The sequence below is a fragment of the Dunckerocampus dactyliophorus genome, chromosome 11 (assembly GCF_027744805.1).
Source record: "Dunckerocampus dactyliophorus isolate RoL2022-P2 chromosome 11, RoL_Ddac_1.1, whole genome shotgun sequence".
NCBI lineage: Eukaryota > Metazoa > Chordata > Actinopteri > Syngnathiformes > Syngnathidae > Dunckerocampus > Dunckerocampus dactyliophorus.
In genome coordinates this window covers 4962459-4984037 of record NC_072829.1, presented here as the reverse complement: position 1 = coordinate 4984037, position 21579 = coordinate 4962459, and the positions used below count along the sequence as shown (strand labels likewise).

The window sequence follows — 21579 nt, the reverse complement described above, 5'->3', positions numbered from 1 at the left end:
CGCAGTTACTGCACCTAACAGCGCAGCTTTTTCACGCTCTCCAATGTCAGTGTTATGAGACGTGTTCCATAAGCTCACATTGTAGTTTGAGCACCGGGACGAGGCGAGTAACATCGTATTTTTATGTATATATGAGAAGGCTGCGGCCTCATTTGGACATACTTAAAGAAGAGTAAACATTGTTGCCGTTTATGTGCTGACACAAGATGTTTCCAGCTAGCAGATACTCCAGTAAAGGTACGTCGGCTAGTTAGCAACTTTGGCTAACATGCTAATTTAGTGACATATATATCGAGTGTTGCTTGCTGCCACGACACAGTTTAAAGGCATAATTAGATTGACGACAGTCCACTGTCTCGACCTTTCCGACTGCATGAAGAATTGTGACTCCTCTCTGTGGTAGCACTAACATTAGCGTTGATGTTAGCATGAAGCTAACATGTAGGGCAAAGTTCACTGAAAATGCAGGTGACGTTTGCAGAGGACTCCACTTACTATACGAACGCGTTGTCTTGTGTGACTTATCGTCAGTAACTTAACTCATATGCTTTGTAATGTGAATGTTTTTCTTTTTACATTTTCTGTTGCTTTCTAGGCAAACGTAACATGTGTTAGGCACAGATGTGCTAGCCAGCAGTTAGCATGCTGCAGTGTGACACCTGCTGTTGTTTATCATTTCGAATAGTCTTCACTGCTCCTGATCAAAGGTTCTTTTTTCTTTCTTGGAGTTGTGCTAAGTAGATATTTCTGACTCCGTTATTGCCAGTGTTATTGTACGCGGCAATGAGATAAGCTATAGAGGATGCACCGGTTGGAACACAGCCATGTATTAACAAGTTGTAAATGGATCCTGACTGCTGTGTTCCTCTCCAGCCCACAGGTGTATCAGGGCACTGAAGGCAGTCCAAGTGGACCATGCTTCACCTCAGCTTTACACCACCGTACACAACAGACGAAGCTGCTCCTCCGTGTCTGCTCCTCGCATCACAACACACTACACCATCCACCCCCGGGATAAAGACCCAAGATGGGAAGGTAAGGAGCGCACAATTCCGCTAATGCAGTGGTATCCAAAGAGTGGCACAGGGGCCAATTGCGGCCCCCTGATTCTTTTTTTTTTAATTGGTCCGCGGCACATTCTAAATATAGAACATAACAATTAACTTTTTTTTACATGAAAAAACGACAGCAAAAATGTAAAAATCAGCCTTAATTTTACAAGAATAAAGTCAAGATATTAAGACAAAAAAGTTGCAATCTAACAACAAAAAGTCGTAATTTTACAAGAATAACGTAATATCATAAGGAAAAATAACAATTTTAGTTGCATAACGATGACATATTGATGAAAAAAGACGTTATTTTTTTAAAGTAAAATATTAAGAGCAACTTTTTGGAAAATCAGTTTGCGGAGAAAGTTGGTGTCATGAGAATAAAGCCGAAATATTATGGGGATAAAGTTATTATTACAAGAAGAAATTTGAAATTAGGGATGTCCCGATCCGATCTTCAGGTTTGGGACCAGCTGGCGATCCGCTGTATTTCGAAGATCGGGTAACATTGGCTTCTGCCACCAGATTGGGCTGATCCGGTTGCCGTCACACTCCAACATGGTAGGTGCGGTAATGCGCCTCAAAGGTGGTTGCCACTCGACTCCCGCCACCCGCAAGAAGAAGAAAATGCAACACCACAATGCAGACACGTCCGCGGTGTACAGTGATAAAGTTATTTTCATCTTGGACATTCGGCTCCGTAGCTACAGCGGCAGTTCCTCCTCACTGTGCCTGGATTGCTGTGTCATTGTGCGGTGAGCTGGCACGCAGTGGCGGAGTTACGCGATGGCCAATGGCCACCCTTTGTCACTCTCCGGCCACCCCACTGGCATCTAGACATTTCATTTATCAACTCATTGCCACCCCTGTGTGAGTAATGGTCTCACCTTGGCCACCCTAATGAAAAATTTCTGGCTCTGCCACTGCTCACACGGGACGTGCTGCTCTAACCGCTGGTTGTTTACGCTAGGGGCCGTCAATAAATTACTACTGCGCTGAAGAGAGAGTTAAAAAAATCCATCCATCCATTTTCTATACCGCTTCTCCTCTAGAGGGTTGCGGGGGCCTATCCCAGCTGACTTCGGGTGACAGGCGGGGTACACCCTGAACTGGTCTAGTCTCCAGTCAATCGCAGGGCACATATAGACAAACGATCATTAACACTCACATCTATGGACAATTTAGAGTCACCAATTAACCTAACATTTGGAATGTGGGAGGAAACCGGAGTACCCGGAGAAAACCCACGCACACAAGGGGAGAACATGCAAACTCCACACAGAAATGCCCAAGGGAGAATCGAACCCAGGTCTTCCCGATCTCCAGACTGTTACTGTGTTGGCCAACATGCTAACACTAGACCACCGTGCAGCCCGTTAAAAAATGTCATATATTCTAAATCACACCACAAATTGATCTAGAACCATGTCAAATGATTAGTCCTACCCTAAAAGTATTTTGAACGCCTATTTTTTCCAATTTTGTACTTTATTGGATGGACTTTTTCTTATTGGCTGTAACTTTTATATTGGATTAGGGACGTGGCTCACACAGGTTTGTTACAAAAGCAAAACAATATTGTCGGTCATGCTGTGCAATAAAAAAAGTAAATTCAGTTGTAGTTCAAATTCTTATTATTCTTATTATTATTATTATAAAAGAAAAAAGGATCGGGATTGGATCGTAAGACTATTAAAAACAAAATGTGTGCGCAAAAAATGTGGCTCGGGACATCCCCAGTTGAAATAGTTGGAAAATATTTTTTAAAAACCCCAGCAGGAATGGGGAAAAAATAGCTGTAATTTTACAAGAATAAAGTCGTATTTTATGACTGTCACAATTTTACGAGAATAAACTCAGAATATTCTGAAGAAAAAAATGTAGCATAGTTGAAATATTAAAGAAAAAAATGTTATTTATTTAATATATAAGTCATACTTGGAGATGCTCCGATTGATGGGCAACCAATCAGATCGGCTGATTTCTGTAAAAAAAAAAACAAAAAAAAAACACATCGACATATGCCGATGAACGCCTTTCAAAGCCGATCAGCGTGCGGTGGCAAATCTTACACGTCTGCTGTGTCACGTAAGGTCGCCAACAAAAAGATGCGTCTCGTATTGAGGTTGACACAGGCTACGCCAATCAACGCCAGCGTGTTTGTTCACTCCCTTATCAAACGTACTGCCGCACGACTTTTCTTGCATCTTTGTTTACAAGCTTTGCCTAGCTGTCACTGGCGAGAGTTATCCGCCTAGCTTCAAATATGATTTTTTTTTTTTACCACAGTGACATTTTGTTTTTAAAACAAACAAGCAACGCCGTTAGTTCGGAGCTCGTTTTTGTTCCACGGGGAAGTGGATATCACGTTCATGGCATGGTACGTACTCACTTCAACTGTCATTGAAGAATTTGACTCTCTTGTTGTCATGATACTAATTATGTCTTGTCCTCAAACACTATTAGTGTGTGGTTGTTTAATGAACATAAACACATAGTGTGTCCAGTATATGACATACAGTATCTTGCCAGCTGATTTTGAGTAGCTCACAAAGGCTCAAAGAATATTTGCTTCAAATCTTAGTCGTTTATTCTAACTAGGGATGTCCGATAATATCGGCCCGATATTGGCATAAAATTGGAATATCGGTATCTGTTTTTTTTCTGTAATTCAATTGAATTTGTTTTGTTTAGCAGACGTTCAGCAGAAAGCACTTTTAACATGGAGAATGTCTAAAACCACACTCGACAGAGGCAAGGAAAAACTCCCCCTAGGGAAGAAACCTTGAATAGAACCCAGGCTCTGTGGGGTTGAGATTGTTACATTATTTAACCGATTCAAGTGTGACCTTGTGAAGAAACTTTGTAATGAACCGTCAGTCAAGCATTCACTGAAGGCAATCGTTGTTGAATAAGTCTTTCCTCCCCGACCACCTCCCATCAACGCTCCCTTCTTCTCCCCAGGCGTGGAAATGGAGAGGTTCGCCGACGAGGCAGATGTGGTCATCGTGGGCGGCGGCCCGGCGGGTCTTTCGGCAGCCATTCGTCTGAAACAGCTGGCCAACGCGCAGGAGAAGGAGCTGCGAGTGTGCCTGGTGGAGAAGGCCTCGCAGATTGGGGCACACACCCTGTCGGGGGCCTGCCTGGAGCCCAGCGCGCTCTACGAACTCTTCCCCGATTGGAAGGAGCGAGGGGTGAGGCTTTCACGCTCGCTAGTTTGTATGCTACTGCAAAAATCCACAATATTTCCCCCTTCTGAGACGGTGTCAGTCGCACTTGGCGTGCGCTACTGCTTTGCACAGCTCTCTCCACATTGTCTGCTCTGAAACGTTCAAGTTGTGTGTGTGTGTGTGTGTGTATAGATTGCTCATCGTTTTGCATGAAATGAGTTCCATTGTGATGTGATTGAACACGTACTGAGTTCCAGCATTGGCGAGAAACTGCCTGTTCCTGTATCTTATCTGCAGATTATGTTTTTCCCCCCTCGTTTCTCTCACATCAGGCTCCTCTCACCACACCAGTGACCGAGGATGTTTTCAGCATCTTGACAGAGAAGCACAGGATTCCTGTTCCCATGTTGCCAGGTACAACATAATTGGATGTTATGACATTAAATGTAATCTAATGTTACAGGCCACAGAGAAGGAGTTTATTTTTTTTCTTGGTCACATCTCAAATAACTCTTCTTGTAACTTTGTGGTATTTCTTTCCACTGGGAGACAGGTGGGTCACAGCAGTAATGGAATTATTGGTGAGGCGCTTTTAGGTAAAAGAACAAACTTTATATATTAAAGTGTATTGATACTTTGACGTCACAGTCTCCATATTTGAGCTGCAGAGACCAAGCTAATATTTTTGAAGATTAGCTACTTGCAACATGAAACTTCACTTATAAACTTAATGGTTACTTTTGAAAATGATTGTAAACCCAACACCGATGAACACATGTACAAACACTGTAAAACTAGAGTTGGTAGGGGTGTCACGAGACAGGACGATGCACGAGATTGGGTCCATGAGGACGAGACGAGATTCTAACATGAATTTTGTTTTTGTTTTTTTTTTTAAGTACAATGAAAAAATATGACTGGACAAACAAACTTTTTTATGTAACCGAAAAAAAAATAAATCAGTTCCATTTTGAAATGTTTATTGTCCCACAGATATTATTATTATTATTATTATTATCATTATTATTATTATTATTATTATTGTATTATCCTTATTATACAGCTCACTGTTTGTCTCGTCTATTTGTCTTTGTCTATTTACGTCAGGGCTGTCCAGCGTCCTTTGATAGTTATAATAAAAAATAATAATTATAACGTTATACTGTAAATTCCAGTGTATAAGCCGCTACTTTTTTCTTCAACTTTGAACCCTGCAGCTTACATTATGCAGCGGTGCGGCTAAGTTCTTGTTACATCTCCTTTACTTCAGAACTACTACAAATTGTTTAAATAATGTGCCGCTTCCGAGTCAGTGACGAAACAGTAGCTCTTCCTTTTGGCAGGAGCCAATCACGAGCTGTCAGTGCACGAACAACAAGCTTGTCAACCCATTGGAAATCACAGGAGGTCATTGTACGCTACCAGTCAAAGGTTTTAGAACACTCCAATTTCCCTGGAGGAAAACCTACATTTTCAAGTGTTAAGATGGTCTGTCTCTCTTCCATTGTTAGTTCCCTTTTTTCTTGCCATTTTTGTAGCAACAAATTACTTTCTCCAGTACAGTGCTGTTCACCTGATGTTCACGAGGGTATCGTACCAACAGTGTGTTCCGAACACTGGTTTAATGCAGACAGAGGAGGTAGTAAGAACTACAGAAGTTGTGACGCAGGGGGAGTACGGCCACAACAATAGCTCGTGTTATGATGATGATGACTATTATAATTATTATGTTATTATTGTGCCTCTTGTGAGAGAAATACCATATATTCCGCACCATAAGGCGCACCAGATTATAAAGCGCAGTCTCAATTACGGGGTCTATTTTGTGTACTTAAGGCACATGCTAAAACATACGGTCTACAAAAAAAAGGCAACGAAAGCAAAACAGTGAGTTTGGTTGAACTTCATTCTACTATTTAACAATATACTCACCGCATTTTTAATCAGTCTTCTGAGACAGTCAATCAAGCAGAGCACTTACCAAAGTCGCACAACATTTTTACAGATTTTGGAACTCAGTGCACACATAAGGCACACTGGGTTGTAAGGCGCACCGTCAATTTTTGAGAAAATTAAAGGCTTTTAAGTGCGCTTTTATAGTGCGGAAAATATGGTACGTATCGTAATAAAAGCTTGTGGTTGGGGATCAAGTCTGGTGCATGTTACTAGTGACACCTAGTGGCCAGTGCAGACTACTGTTCATCAACATCTTATGTATTTCAGTTCATTGAGAACACTTATGCTTGAAAATGTTTAATTTTGTCGAAGACTACGTAACATTTGCTTAAATATACATTTTTTTTGGACTAATAATAGGCCATAGTCAACCGCAAGACGGCAATAATTTATTAATAATTTTTTAATATACGCAATAGAGTGAGGGAGCGATGTTTGAACCGCGAGGGGCGACTGCAATATAATGTTTTTGTTGTGTGTTTCAGGTCTGCCCATGAGGAACCATGGCAACTACATCGTGAGGCTGGGCAACTTTGTACGCTGGCTGGGCGAGCAGGCCGAGGAGCTCGGAGTGGAGCTCTATCCTGGTTACGCCGCTTCTGAGGTTACATTTTTTAAGTCGGTTTTTCAATGCAGAAATTCACTTTTAATACTTTTTTTTTTTTTTAATGGGGAGTTGATTCATTCAAAAAATGTTAGCCATGGTAATATTGATATTGGCAAACCCTTGAATAACAAAGTCAGAATGTGACTTTCCATAGAAATCTTGCTAAACACATTACATATACTGTTGCATAAATAGGATTCAGGATTTTAAAAATATATTATTGTGACAGAAAACTTTTTTATTTCGTTTTTGGCAGCTGTCAACCATTGTGTAATGTGCAACTCTCTACTGCCACCTACAGGACTGCAGTGCAATAACTTCAATTTATTTAATAAGATTTATAATAATAAGATACCACTTATTATTAGAGTGTTTTATGACCAGTTGTCTCGTCTTTTTGCCGTTCTCACGTGCAGGTTTTGTTCCATGAGGACGGAAGTGTCAAAGGAATCGCCACCAATGACGTGGGCATCGCCAAAGACGGCTCCCCCAAGGTACGTGCTATCAAACACATGACTGACATTTAGACACTTCAACTATCCCACCATATTGTATGTCTTCAGGACGTATTTGAGAGGGGCATGGAGCTCCACGCTAAAGTCACGTTGTTTGGAGAGGGCTGCCACGGCCATTTGGCCAAGCAGATTTACAAGCAGTTCAACCTGCGTGAGAACTGTGAGCCACAGACATACGCCATCGGCCTCAAGGAGGTAACGTCTGCGATGCCAGCACCTCCATATATGAGCAATTGTTGCCTAAATAAATAAATATTCATGGACAACACACACTAACACACTTGGGTATCACGCAGTATTAGGTAAGTACAGTGCAACTTCACAATACGGCTAATGAGCACTGCTGCTTGCATGCTGTAAGATTATTTCACTATCCACAGTAAGTCTGTTTTTATCTCTCTCTCTCTCTCAATGGTAGGTGTGGACGATTGATGAGAAGAAGTGGAGACCCGGCCGAGTGGAGCACTCAGTGGGCTGGCCTCTCAACAGGAACACGTATGGTGGCTCCTTCCTCTACCACCTCAATGAAGGAGAGCCTCTGGTGGCCCTGGGCTTTGTGGTGAGTGCCTCTTTGTGTACGTGTCAGATAACACGCAATGCAGGAACAATTCCCTTTCACGTCACTGGATTACAGGCAGTCGCCGTGTTTAAGACACACTCCTGTTAATTATTAATAAGAAAAAGAACTAGTTACATGTGCGCGTTGCTCCACCAAGGAAGGACATCACTTTTGTTCTTTTTACTAAACGTTTTTTCCCCTTCATTGAGGCAGGCTTCTGATTTCAGTGTGTCACAGAAAATCAAAGTGAAAAGTGTGGTGAAATTAGACATTGAAGAAAAACGCTAATGAACATTGTCTGCTTGCCCGGACAGTCTCCTCCTGTGAAATGGACAGTGATAACCAAGCAGTGTCGTGGTCTCATTACTCAGACTTCCTGAGGAAATTGGTGAATAGTCGTCCCTCGCTACATCGCAGTTCAAACATTTCTCCCTCACTCTATCGCAGTGTTTTGATTATTGTTTGGTGTTTCGTGGTTGACTACGGCCTATTATGAAGCCAAAAAAATCATATTTAAGCAAATGTTGCATATTCCTTGCCTAAATTAAACATAAACATGTTCAAAATGAACTGAAATACAAATGCAGTTAAGGTCATACAAGATGTTGATGAACTGTAGTCTAGTGGCCACTAGGTGTCACTATTAACACACCACACTTAATCACCAACGACAGGCTTATTTTGTAATTATCTCAGAACAGGTACAATAGTAACATAAGTCATCATCATCATAACACGGGCTACAGTTGTGGCCATACTTCAGCTAAAACTCAACCCAGAATAGCCAACGTCACTTCCTATTGACACATCCGGGTTACATTTATTGAAACAAGCATGAGTCTTATTTATGTCATAAATGGCAGATTATCTGATTATATCTACTATATTGGGTAATACGAGTGAAAAGGTGACTATAGGGGTGTTATTTCATGTCAAGAGGGCTCTAATGATGGTAAAAAGTGTGTGTATATAAAAAGTCATTAACAGGTTTTCTATGCTTCAATAAAAATAATATTGAATCGTACTTTGCGGAAATTCACTTACTGCTGTCAGGTCTGGAACCAAATAACCGCAATAAACGAGGGACTACTGTACCTCTCAAAACAGAACATTTGAGTCATGAATGTGAAAGGCTTTTTGCAAAATATATATTGGACCTCATTATACATGTGCACCTAATGTGTCCTGTGAGTGAAGACTAAAGACACATTTTCAATAAATCCCTGAATTTCTTCACAGGTCGGTCTAGACTATTCCAACCCTTACCTGAACCCCTTCAGAGAGTTCCAGCGTTGGAAGCATCATCCCTTCATCGCCCCCACTTTGGAAGGAGGCCACCGGATCGCTTACGGCGCCCGCGCCTTGAACGAGGGCGGCTTCCAGGTAGGAGTGCTTATTGGTGAACATCACCTTTAAACATGGCGCCGTATGGGATTTAGAGAGCTGCAGTGATTATGATGGTGATACATTGCCCCTCTGCTCGCTGTTTGGCCAGTCCATCCCCAAGCTGACATTCCCGGGAGGCCTGCTGATCGGCTGCAGCCCCGGCTTCATGAACGTCCCCAAAATCAAAGGCACCCACACGGCCATGAAGAGCGGCATGCTGGCGGCTGAGGCCATCTTCCCCAAAGTGACGGCAGAGAGCTCAGAGTCGGATACGGCGGGTAAACCAATTTGATGCGCCTCATGTAGCTTCCAGTGCAAGCAGAGTCATAAAATATATTGTTGATCCTCAGGGCTCCACATTCCTGAGTATTCTGAGGCCTTAAAGGCGTCGTGGGTGTGGAAGGAGCTTCATGCAGTGAGAAACATCAGACCGTCCTTCCACAACTACTTCGGCCTATACGGCGGTATGGTCTACACGGGTATCTTCTACTGGATCCTCAGGGGGAAAGAGCCATGGACGCTCAAACACTGCGGTGAGTACCACAAATCCGTCCGTTAGCTCATCCCCACGAGGTACGAGCGCATCTTACACACTTTTCAGGCCGCGACGCCGACCAGCTCAAGCCGGCTAAAGAGTGCATGCCCATCGAGTACCCCAAACCCGACGGGAAGATAAGCTTCGACCTGCTGTCCTCCGTGGCGCTGAGCGGCACTAACCACGAGGGCGACCAGCCCGCACATCTCACCTTGAAGGACGACAGCGTGCCCGTCAACAGGAATCTTGGCATCTACGACGGGCCCGAGCAACGCTTCTGCCCCGCAGGTAACACCTCATAAATACTACCACTCTTAACACTTCAAAGACAAAAGTAAACTGCACCTTTTTTGGAATTTTGCACATCATCCACAATCCTTCCATGAGGATGTGAGACATGAACACATCTTTCTTTTTTCTGTGTGTTCTAAGGATACTGTATAAAAACAGCGAAAAAGACACCGCTAAGAATGCACATAATGGGACACGTATGGGAATGCTCCATTGACATGTGACCTGCATATTCACCAAGCTACAGCAACGTTTCTACTATTAACATTGTCATGCCAAAAAACTACGTTACTGGCATAGCGACACCACACTGGCTAGCAACTAGCTTCACCACACACTCGCCCGCAGCACGTCAGCGCCATGTTCACAATGCCTCAGGCCACTACGATAAAGTAACGTTACATATTGGAGCTACTGAGGTGTAGCATTTGATTCTATGTTGCTATGTGAAATCAATGCATCCAGGAAGGAACTTCCAGTACTGCTTAAAAATGACCAATACGGCAAAATACTGCAAGTATTACATGTTGTCATGAATGTACCTGTTACTACATTGCTACAGCATGGATATAAAACGTTGCTGGAGGTGTTTTGTTGGCGGAATAGGTGTCCCATTACGTGCATTAGTTACCTGCTTTTATATCTTTACAGTAGAATGCACAGAAAAGAGATGTGTTCATGTCTCAAGGATTGTGGATGGGCAAAATTCCCAAAAAAATTGCCATTTTCGTTTCAGTGCAACATGGAACTCTTGTATGGAATGAACAGCTCCGTCCACACTCCATCTAAACCACTCAAACCTCAATTCTTCCTGTCTCAACTCCGTCTTTCCCAGGTGTGTACGAGTACGTTCCCATGGAAACGGGTGATGGCATGCGTCTGCAGATAAACGCTCAGAACTGTGTGCACTGTAAGACGTGCGACATCAAGGACCCGAGCCAGAATATCAACTGGGTGGTGCCGGAAGGTGGAGGTGGACCAGCTTACAATGGAATGTAAATATTTGTGCCCCCCCCCAAACAAACACTTGAACGATGACTGACTGTAAAGTAACATGACATTCGGGCCTCTTAGCAGTACTCAACATGTGCCTACTGGAGGAAAATGCTCATGTGTTAGAGTTTGAATTTCTTAATATATGATGATGGAAATGACAACTTTCTGTATTGCTGCCATATAAAGAAAGCGGGCGTTGAACATGTTATTTGCATAAAGTGGCCTTTGTCGTAGTTTTAAACATGTCCACCTGTAATAAATATATTTTTAAAGACACAAGCACATCTTTCATAAGTTAACATTTATTCCAGGTACATGTTGTACATAGTATCATCACACCAGTGAATAAACTACTTGACTGTTCGACACGTGTTGAGTGGCCGATGATGCGTTCAAGGGCAACAGTTTGCTGAACCGCTACAATATGGTACAAGTGTTGAGTGTCGCAAAAAGGACTCGTCACCTGCTTGCATCCTGTCGTGTGGAATGAGGTCGGTTAGGAGGCGTTCAGGCAAACATTTTGGCATAGATTTTCTTCTCTTTCTCCTTCTCCTCCTGCACTTTCAGCTGCACTCGCTTCATCTCGTTAGTGATGGCTGCCAGAAGGAAAAACAATGTAGTTTATCTACTATATTTAATTACATGTATTGGTCACGTGAGGTGTGCATGATGCAATTTAATTCCCTCGCTCCACAGCTTGGTACCTGCTTGCCTCTCCTTGCTATTGGCAATAGCAAGTACTACCAGGTACTATTTTGCAACGTTTGAGGATAGGATGACTAGAAATGAGAATTCTGAAGCAACAGCAGTATTATACTCCAGTTGCTGCAGAGGTTTGATTTCTTACTGCCCTCCTCTTGGATAAAAATGTCTTTTTGACAAGAAATAAATACAGGAGATGTTCTCTGTTAGCAGGTTTTGCTGAAAACGTGTTCAATAAGCCTCTAATTTTTGCAGTTTCCTGCAATACTATTTAGAAGGGAAAACCCTGGCAATGCAGTAGAAATTGTGCAATGGAAAAGTTAGCCATTAGCACTTCCTGCTGAATAAAGGCTTAATTTGAACCATGCTGAGGCCAAAAGGAGTGGATGTAATAGATCAAAATGAGGAAAAAACAGTCTTACCTTTGTCCTCTGGAGTGATTCCCTGAGCTGCCTTCAGATCAGTCTGTAAAGTATAAGTAAACAACACTGCTGTTCTCGCTGAAAGACTTTTGTTGTTCTGCATAGTCTTAGGACGGACTAGGTCTTTACGTGAATGTTACCATGGCTTGGGTGAATTCTTTCAAGCCCTGCCAGGCCTGAGCCCTGCGGAAAAGAGCTTTGGTGTTGGCGCTGTTCAGCTCCAGAGCCTGAAAAACACAAATCAGAGATAGACTTTTACATGTGTAGCGTAAACAAAAGATGAATTGCAATGTAGTGGCGCTATCTAGTGGTTAAGATGGCCAATGACAAGTGTCCCAATGGGACAGAATTAGAATGGGAGTTGCAGTCAGACCTCGTTGCAGCTGTCCAGAGCTTCCTGCCACAGCTGCAGCTTCAGCTTACACGCCGCCGTGTTGAGGTAGCAGCTGAAGGCCGTGGGCTGCAGCTTCTTCTGCACTGTCTCCTCGTCCTCCTCCAGCTCCTCGCCGCACACCTCCAGATACCTGAGGAGGCAACCCTTAGCATGTGTTATCAAAATAAAAGGTTTGCACATTCAGACCAACAGACCAACCTATGTCGTTTAAATCAATGCAGTGTACCCTACCACTGTGTTACCTCAATGGGGCGGGACCAACAACTATGCTATGGATTGGTTTATTTTGGTACCCTCCCCAATTTTTGACAGTGCACATCAGCAGTGTCCAAAGTGTGGCCCACCATGTTTTTTTTTTTTCTGGCCCACAGCAAATTGTAGGACAGACAAACAGCAAAAATGGGAGAAATTTAAATAAAAGAAATAAAGAAATGATATTTATCATATAATTTACAAAAATAAAAACATTCATAAAAACTTGGGACTGTCAAATGACCAATAATAGGCCTTTGTTATTTAAATTAAAACATTATATTTTATGGCTTGTGTTTTCCTAGTACCCATTAGCATCAGGACTATCATGGACACCCAGAGTTCCCCATACCCCACTTTTGAGAAAGTCGCTGAATGGCAAAAAGCAGCAGTTTTGGCATCACCTGAGAGCTTTGCTGTATTTGTTGACGGCAGCGTTCCAGTCTTGACTCTTAAAAAGGTTGTTGCCAATATTCTTGATGTCCTCAGCTGCAGCGAGAACTTTGTCCACCTGAAAAACAAAACAAATATGTCTGAAGGATGAATCCATATCGGGGGATGTGGCAGAATGTGTTTGTCGGCCCCTCCGCCCATTTGAACAAAATGGATATTGATCTTTTCATTTATTGGGCACCTGCTCAGTCAAAGTGTCCTTGAAGAGGGAGGTAAAAAAAAAAAAAAAAAAGGAAAAAAAAAGCAAACTTACATCTTTAAAGTCGACATCAGAGTCCTCTGGGAAGTCAGGGTGGGTGTCCCCCGTCCCGTCATTTGATACGACGGCCCAGCTGTCACCGTCCTTGTGCTCGCCGCAGTCTGCAATGATGCAAGGCTGCAACGGGATGGTGCAACTGTTTATTTCTTTCTGATGACTGGTTGTGAATCGCAGGTTTTTTTTTGTTTTTTCCCCCCCTACCTTTATGGGCGCATCATCTTTTGTGTCCATGGACTCGAGCATGTGAACCACTCCCATGCCCTTTAGCACTTGTCCAAAGACCACGTGTTTACCGTCTAAGTGTGGCGTGGGCACCGTGGTGATGAAGAACTGGGAGCCGTTGGTGTTGGGCCCGGCGTTGGCCATGCTCAGCAGGCCCACTTGGTCGTGCTGCGTGCAAGACGACAGATGCCGATTACAATGACACCTAGTGCATGGATGTACAGCCCTCCACTCATTTTGTGATACCATTGCACTCCAATACTGTAGGTGGCGGTAGTGTGCGCTACAAAGTTGGTCTGGCATTCAGCAGAGCTACGAACCACATGTTGTACTGTACATTCAAGTGTATTGCAATGGCCATCAGTGTCCCACAAGGCTAGGACTAACAAAATAGCAACAAATGAATAATAAATTCACACATTAAAATAGAAGCGCTATCTCATCACCAGGATACGCGCTGTGCTGTTTATAGAATATGCTTGTCAAAGATCCTCTATGTGACAGAAGCGTTCTGTTGTGTAGAACCCACTGCAAAAACACTAGTCAATGATCCTCTATTTGACAGGAGCACTCCGGCAGTTTTAAGGAACTACAGCAAAATTGCTAGTCAAACGTCCTCTACATGAGACAAAAGTGTGCTTCTGTTTTGTAGAAACGACACCAAAATTGCTCATCAAAGGTCCTCTATATGTGACAGAAGTGTTCTGTTTTGTACGACTAACAGCAAAAACACAAGTCAAAAATCCTCTATTTTGATAGGAGTGCTCTTCTATTTTGAAGCAACTACTGCAAAAACGGAAGTCAAAGATCCCCTGTATGTGACATGAGTGCTCTACTGTTTTTGAAGGAACTACAGCAAAACACTGGTCAAAGATCCTTAATATGTGGCAGGTGCTCTGTTTTGCAGAAACTACAGCAAAATCATTAGCTAAATACTGTATGTGAGACGTGTTGTTCTGTTTCGCGTGACCTACAGCAAAAACACAAGTCAACGATCCTTTATTTGCGACAGGAGTGTTCTTCTGTTTTGTACAAACTACAGCTAAATTTAGTTAAACATCCTCTATGTGACAGAAGTGTTCCTTCTGTTTTGTATGACCAACAGCAAAAACACTAGTCAACAAGCCTATATGTGACAGGAGTGCTGTTCTATTTTGAAGGAACTGCAGCAAGATCGCTAGTCAAAGATCCTCTGTATGTGACAGGACTGCTCTTTGGTTTTGAAGGAACTACCTACCGCAAAGACACTGGTCAAAGATCCTTAATTTGGGACAGGTGTTCTGTTTTGCAGAAACTACAGCAAAATCTTCTATTTGTGACAGCCGTGCGCTTCTGTTTTGCCGGAACTACAGCAAAATCGCGAGTGAAATACCATCGATATATGACGGAAGTATTCTGTTTTGCAGGAACTACAGCAAAAACACGAGTCAATGATCCTCTATTTGTGAAAGGAGTGCTCTTCTATTTGAAGGAACTCCCACAAAATTGCTAGTCAAAGTTCCTCAATGTGACAGAAGTGTTCTTCTGTTTTGTATGACCTACAGCAAAAACACTAGTCAAAGATCCTCTGTATGTGACAGGACTGCTCTTCTGCAAAAACACTGGTCAAAAGATTTTTTGACAGGAGCGCTCCGGTGGTTTTAAGGAACCACAACAAAAAACGTCAGTCAAAGCTGCTCCACATGTGACAGGAGTGCTCCTCTGTTTTGAAGGATGTACAGCAAAAATACAAGTCGAAGTCTTTTGGTCTTTGACAGCAGTACAGAAGCCTAGGTGTTGGAATCAGTTTGGGGTCAGTTTGTTAGCACAAACTGCTGGGCCGTCTTTTGAACAACCATGACGTATGATCTCTAGTGATCTTATAACGGACTATGTGCTGTACCTTGTAGTGGAAGTTTTCATCCTCAAACTTCTCGCCGTAAATGCTCTCACCGCCGGTGCCATTCTGATTGGAGAAGTCGCCTCCTTGGATCATGAACTTTTTGATAACTGTCACAGACAAGAGAAACGACTCAAATGTGGCCTCCATTGACTCAAAAGGTAGAAAACTGAAGCACATTCTATGTGACCATCAAGTGTAGCCCACAACATCCAAGAAGGACTTGGTGTCCTTGCTAACATACTTCTGTGGAAGGGGCATCCCTTGAAGTGCAGAGGCTTCCCGGTGGATTTGCCGATGCCTTTCTCTCCTGTGCAGAGGGCACGGAAGTTTTCAGCAGTCTTGGGAGCGACGTCGGCAAACAGTTCCAGAACAATTCGGCCGGCTGCAAAAGACATGTCAGACTCTGACTAGCATGCGTTCCCAAAGTCAAACATGAGGCACACCTGAAATCTAACTGAAGAACTGTATTGAAATTCTGCTCAGTTTACACTCACCCTCTCCAGAAATTAATAATTTAACATTGTGTTTGTTATTGCATTTGTGCTTTAAATTCATGTTCAACTGCCCTAGCATTCGGCGAGTGTCAAACAGAACTTTGAATTATCACCTTTGTAAAAATAGCATTTTTGTATTTGCTTTAATTTGCTTGTGCAGGTTTACCTATTGTTTTTGCCAGGGGAGTGTACAATTCTGTCAGTGTACACTAAAATACTAGGAAACTTTACTGGCAAAAATTACAATTATAATTCTTACTCATAAACAAACGCACATGGCTCCTGCAGATTACTCGTAACTGGCCAATCTATTCACATAAAAGTACATAAATATCAACATGCAACTACAAACACATATTAATACATCCTTGTGCTACTACTAATACTACCACTCCATCTACTAAAACTACTATTGTTCATTTATTTCGTCCCATTGCCGCTAGCATGCTAGCTAACAAAGCTAGCGACAGAATGGTATGACGTGCATGATGGCGGCAGACGGTTTTAAGTGGACAAACAATACATTGTATAGCCTTACCTCTGGCGCCGTCAATGTCTACGTCAAAAAAAACGCGAGGGTTTTCAGAATTGGACGGCTTGTTGGTGGGGAGTGGGTGAGACATGACGAGAACAGGGCGACTTTAGACACGTTACTTGACAGACTAGCTTAGCTAAGGTAGCTATACTGTGTGTGTGTGCCGGCCGGCCGAATGATCTGGAACTACAGCGGAAGTGACATCAGTTCCGGTTAGGCTCGTCAAAAATAAAATGCAGTGTTATTTCAAAACAAATGGAAAAATACAAATAAACAGTCATATATTTGATCATTTGTGTTTAATTCGTCTTATAATATAATTTATTATAACAGCACATTTGTCATGACCTCAAAATACAAAACATTATTCTGTGTTGATAAAACTGGACACATCCCAGATGGCCGCTGATCTTGCTGCTTCTTTCTGCTTCTTTCTGTCAGACTTTGTTTTTGGATTTTTGTGTGTCAGTCATCCTCTTCTGTCTGGCATAAGGATATAAAAGGTCATTAGAGGCCACAGAGAGATAGTAAATCAGGATGACTCCGCTTGACTGCGTATTTTTCTTACGATTTATTCCTTAAAAGCTATCCTCACTGGTGCAAATTAGGAGTGCATAAACTATCTTTGCAAGGAAACGTGGCTCTCGGGTCTTATACACAAGTGCAAGTGTTGCAGTATGGATGAAGGGGCTAAGACTACAATGGTGACAATCAACACTTTGCAAACCTGAGATGTTGCGGGACTCAACCCGCAACGTGATTCTGAGCGCAACAGATGAAATGCAATCTAAACTGAAATGTGTTTTTTGTCTTACTGTTGGGGCTGGAACCTGTGGCTCGCTCTGTCTTCCAGTGCGTTTCGAACATCTGTTTTCTACATCAAAAAGAGCGTAAGGTTGACTTTCATCAAAACACTTCACAGTAAAATGCTCTAAAATGTTTGAACGTGTAAAATTTTAACTTTAGAATCATTGCTATTCAACTAAATTGATCTGGGCGCCACATTTTCAGAAAGATAAGGACACCAGACATGAGAAGAGAAGGTATATAATGTCAATACCTTCACATTTTTACCTCACCAAATAGATAATATAGTCATAGATATCAATTTAAAAATAAATATAGTCATACATTTTCTGTTGTTAAGGTCCTACTGCAAAAACGTTCTTCAAAGATCCTCTATATAACACATTAAGCGCTCTGCTGTTTTTTATGTTTTTTTTATGCAAAAAAAAAACTGTTAAAGATCCTCTATACAACAGGAGCGCTTTGCTGTTTTTTAAGGACCTACTACAAAACCACTAGTCAAAGACTCTCAACCCTGACAGGAGTTCTCTGCTGTTTTTATTAATAATGTACTGAAAAAAAATGATTGTCAAAGATCATCTATATGACAGTAGCTCTCTGGTGTTTTTACTGTCATACTGCAAAAACATTGTCAAAGATCCTCTATACAACAGGAGCGCTCTGCTGTTTTTTTAAGGACCTGCTACAAAAACATGGGTCAAAGACCCTCTATATGATAGGACTTCTCTACTCTTTTTCAAGACCTACTGCAAAAACACTTGTCAAAGATCCTCTGCATATGTATGAGAGGAGCACTCTGCTGTTTTTTAAGGACCTGCTACAAAAAACACGGGTCAAAGATTCTCTATATGACTGGCGCTCTCTGCTGTTTTTACGGTCCTACTGCAAAAACACTTGTCATAGATCCTCTATACAACAAGAGCGTGCTGCACTTTTTTTTAGGAAACAAAAACACTTGTCAAAGATTCCTGGCTTTCTCGATTATTTCGTAGCCGGGGTGGGGGATGTTGCTGTTGTGATCGGATGTAAACACACACTTTGGTTACCAAATATGGTTCCCCAGGCAATAAAATATGTATAACATTTAGTGTCTGTTGAACGGGTGGCAAAGCCAATATTATGTTTGCAATAACATTAATATGACGATACAGCGATTACGTTATAATTGATATTGATAACTGCACAACAGAAGAAGGAAAAGCTCCTCTACTTTGAAAATACAGTATGTGTATAAAATGTTTTAACCATGCTAAAATAAGGCTCAGCGTAAAATGTACAACATTTGCATAGCACTAAAAGGTACCTGAATTTGCATGCCGCTGTGTAACGCCCCATTGTTCACCAGCTGGTTGTACTGCCAGCCCCAGCCCACCTCCCCCACGTAGGCCTGTTTGGGCAAAGGGGGCGGAGTGTTCGGGGCGGCCCGCCACAGGTAGGTGAGGTCTCCCGTGGCCTCAGGTGATAAGGAGCCCACACCGACGTACTGGGCGGAATGATTGGACCTTGGCCTGTAGTCGCCAATACCATCCGGACCTTGTTTGAGACAGTGGACGTGAGAATAGTCTGAATGAAATGTCATTATTTATAAATAAATAAAATAATATATAAATGTTCATTATTGATTATTATTTATTTTGTATTTACATTTTAAGGCCTCGTCTCTAATGAGTACTTTACCTCTGGCACTGTCTGTAGTTGGGTATATTTTAAATATTTTAATTACCGTAAGTAGCATTTATACATAGGATTCAGCTATGAATTCATTATTATTTTAACTACTGAGGCCTCTTTACTAGTGATCACCTTACCGCTAAAAAATACACATTATTTTATTTCAGCATAATTACTGGTTTGTGGCAAAAACCTTAAAAATGTACAAATATGAATGATTGTTATGTAGTTCTTTTTTATTTTTTTATTTATCATTAAGGCCCCCTTTCTAATGAGCACCTTACCTCTAATAAACACCTGGCACTCTGCAGTTCATATGAAGTATCATTCTCTATTTGGGACAAAAACTGCAAAAAATACACTATTATTGTGTGTTTATCATTCATTTATTTGTGATTTATTATGAAGGCTTCCGGAGTACTGAATACTTTACCTCCGATAAACACTTGGCACTCGCTGCAGTTCAGTAAATATGAAGTATAAGTCTTTATTTGTGGCAAAAAATACAGGAAATATGCCATTATTATATGTTTATCACTTATTTATATATGATTTATTATGAAGGCCTTTATTGTAATGAACACCTTACCTCTAATAAATACCTGGCACTCATTGCACTTCAGTATTTACTAAGTATCATTCTTTCTTTGAAGCAAAAACTACAAGAAATATTACATTGTTACGTGTTTATCATTTTTTTTTATTTGTGAGTTATTATGAAGGCCTCCATTCTATTGAACACCTTACCTCTACTAAACACCTGGCACTTGTTGCAGTTCACTAAATGTGAATTATCATTCTTTATTTGTGGCAACAACTACAATAAATATGCCATTATTATCTTTTTATCATTTATTTATTTGGGATTTATTATGAATGCCTCCATTCGAATGAATACTTTACCTCCAATAAACAATTGGCAGTTGCTGCACTTCATTCAATATGAAGTATAATTCTTTATTTGTGGCAAGAACTGCAAGAAATATGGTATTTTTATGTGTTTATCCTTTGTTTACTTGTGATTTATTGTGAAGACCTCCATTCTAATGAACACCTTACCTCAAACAAATACCTGGCACTCACTGCATTTCATAAAATATATACATAACAATACGTCTGTGTAGGCTCTCAGTCATACAGGAGTTGTCCATCGAGGAAAAGGCTTCTTGAGACGTCATCACAGAAGTACAGATGACGTCTCAAGAAGCCTTTTCCTCGATACATAACAATACATAAAATATATATTTTTTTATTTGTGGCAAAAACTACAAGAAATACGCCATTATTGTGTGTTCATAATGTACTTGATTGTGATTTATTCAGCCCCCCTTCTAATGAACACCTGACCTTTGCCATTACCATGGCGCACAAAACTTTAACACAGAACTGGACTTTTTTCACATTACAATTAGCATGTATTACGTACAGTTAAAGCCTTTCTTGATACCACACTGACCTATTCTAATGCATCTTCTTAATACATGTACTACTTTGTGACATCCATACCAGCACCTGATAGATATACTGCAGGTAGATACAGAATAAATAAATAAACCACACTGAAATCCAAGCCTCTGGAGATAGATATCCCTCTTCAGCATTCACAGAATGAACCAATTCAAGGTTTCGTGCGCTCTGTATTACCTGTAAAGATCATTCTTTGTCCAGTCTGTGTCCCTCCCGTTGCTCCTTTACTGTTTTGTGCCATTTCTGTCCAACACTGTTCAGTTTTTTGGCAGGTGCAGGTTGGCTACACTCCTCATAAATAATGGGCCCCACCGGGAGATTACATGAGCTGCTCCGTCCATGGGGTCACGGCCGGTCTCCATGGCAACCAGGCTGGTGGCCTAGTTTGTACTGTGACAACAGGGGGTGGCTTTTTTTTTAAACCTCGTCCACCTCAGGCCACATGTTGTCTTAGCACACTTAATCAAGCATAAGAATAAGGACATGAAGCGGCACAGTGGACATCTCTGTGTGGAGTTTGCATGTTCTCCGGCCCATCCCAAAAACATGCATGATATATTGATTAATTTTGCAGAATCGTGCACCTGTAAATATGTGAGAGTAATTCTACACACGACAGCAACTTTGTCATGCTGTTGTAATCAGTTACCACAGGCTACATTTTCTCGGACAAAATAAACATGTATTTTATAACGCTAGATGGTGCTAAAGCATCGTTTTTTCGACGATTACATTGCACCCACCCTTTTTTGTTGGATGGACTCGCCCATGAGCCTCCCGGTATGACTACACTGGTGTGAAGCTCAGAATAACACACACATGCACACAGGAAACGGCGTTGAGAGCGTGTTCAATGAAAAACTCATCTCGTTATAATTTGATTTTTTTTTAGACTGGATCACTATGTTTCATGGTATTTTTCGTTGTTATTATTAATATAATTAAAATAAAT

The 21579-nt window shown here is 41.6% G+C and overlaps 3 protein-coding genes across 4 annotated transcripts; 1 reads left to right on the top strand and 2 right to left on the bottom strand.

The window, feature by feature from the left end:
• On the top strand, positions 1-11346 carry etfdh (electron transfer flavoprotein dehydrogenase). The gene is made up of 13 exons (XM_054792476.1): positions 1-237; positions 874-1035; positions 4017-4246; positions 4555-4636; positions 6664-6782; positions 7202-7279; positions 7349-7495; positions 7719-7859; positions 9099-9242; positions 9355-9523; positions 9596-9778; positions 9847-10068; positions 10907-11346. Exons 1-13 carry the CDS (start codon positions 207-209, stop codon positions 11068-11070), a joined length of 1872 nt encoding a protein of 623 aa, XP_054648451.1. The 5' UTR covers positions 1-206; the 3' UTR covers positions 11071-11346.
• Positions 11347-11355: 9 nt separating this feature from the next.
• On the bottom strand, positions 11356-16878 carry ppid (peptidylprolyl isomerase D). The gene is made up of 10 exons (XM_054792477.1): positions 16686-16878; positions 15895-16035; positions 15654-15760; positions 13751-13939; positions 13544-13666; positions 13242-13348; positions 12565-12715; positions 12332-12418; positions 12192-12234; positions 11356-11663 (listed from the first exon to the last, which is right to left on the bottom strand). Exons 1-10 carry the CDS (start codon positions 16768-16770, stop codon positions 11575-11577), a joined length of 1122 nt encoding a protein of 373 aa, XP_054648452.1. The 5' UTR covers positions 16771-16878; the 3' UTR covers positions 11356-11574.
• Positions 16879-16982: 104 nt separating this feature from the next.
• LOC129190096 (uncharacterized protein C4orf45) lies at positions 16983-20967 on the bottom strand. 2 transcript variants are annotated; one of them, XM_054792478.1, is made up of 4 exons: positions 20805-20967; positions 18793-19022; positions 17498-17556; positions 16983-17165 (listed from the first exon to the last, which is right to left on the bottom strand). In XM_054792478.1, the coding sequence occupies exons 1-4, from the start codon at positions 20866-20868 to the stop codon at positions 17120-17122; spliced, it is 399 nt and encodes a 132-aa protein (XP_054648453.1). In that variant the 5' UTR covers positions 20869-20967; the 3' UTR covers positions 16983-17119. The 2 variants fall into 2 exon arrangements, with proteins under 2 accessions (XP_054648453.1, XP_054648454.1); XM_054792479.1 differs by lacking the exon at positions 17498-17556 and having other exon boundaries at positions 17001-17165.
• Positions 20968-21579: the final 612 nt, after the last annotated feature.

Bases quoted from the DNA above. Each gene is read 5' to 3' on its own strand.
- ppid (XM_054792477.1), bottom strand. From the start codon at position 16,770: ATGTCTCACCCACTCCCCACCAACAAGCCGTCCAATTCTGAAAACCCT. The intron at 15,761-15,894 runs GTATGTTAGCAA...TGTCTGTGACAG, and splicing joins GGGATGCCCCTTCCACAGAA to TTATCAAAAAGTTCATGATC. The intron at 13,667-13,750 runs GTAGGGGGGGAA...ATCCCGTTGCAG, and splicing joins AAGATGATGCGCCCATAAAG to CCTTGCATCATTGCAGACTG.
- etfdh (XM_054792476.1), top strand. From the start codon at position 207: ATGTTTCCAGCTAGCAGATACTCCAGTAAAG. The intron at 7,280-7,348 runs GTACGTGCTATC...GTATGTCTTCAG, and splicing joins CCAAAGACGGCTCCCCCAAG to GACGTATTTGAGAGGGGCAT. The intron at 9,779-9,846 runs GTGAGTACCACA...CACACTTTTCAG, and splicing joins ATGGACGCTCAAACACTGCG to GCCGCGACGCCGACCAGCTC.
- LOC129190096 (XM_054792478.1), bottom strand. From the start codon at position 20,868: ATGGCACAAAACAGTAAAGGAGCAACGGGAGGGACACAGACTGGACAA. The intron at 17,557-18,792 runs GTACCTTTTAGT...TTTTTGATGTAG, and splicing joins ACAGCGGCATGCAAATTCAG to AAAACAGATGTTCGAAACGC. The intron at 17,166-17,497 runs GTAAGACAAAAA...TCCTTATGCCAG, and splicing joins CACAGGTTCCAGCCCCAACA to ACAGAAGAGGATGACTGACA.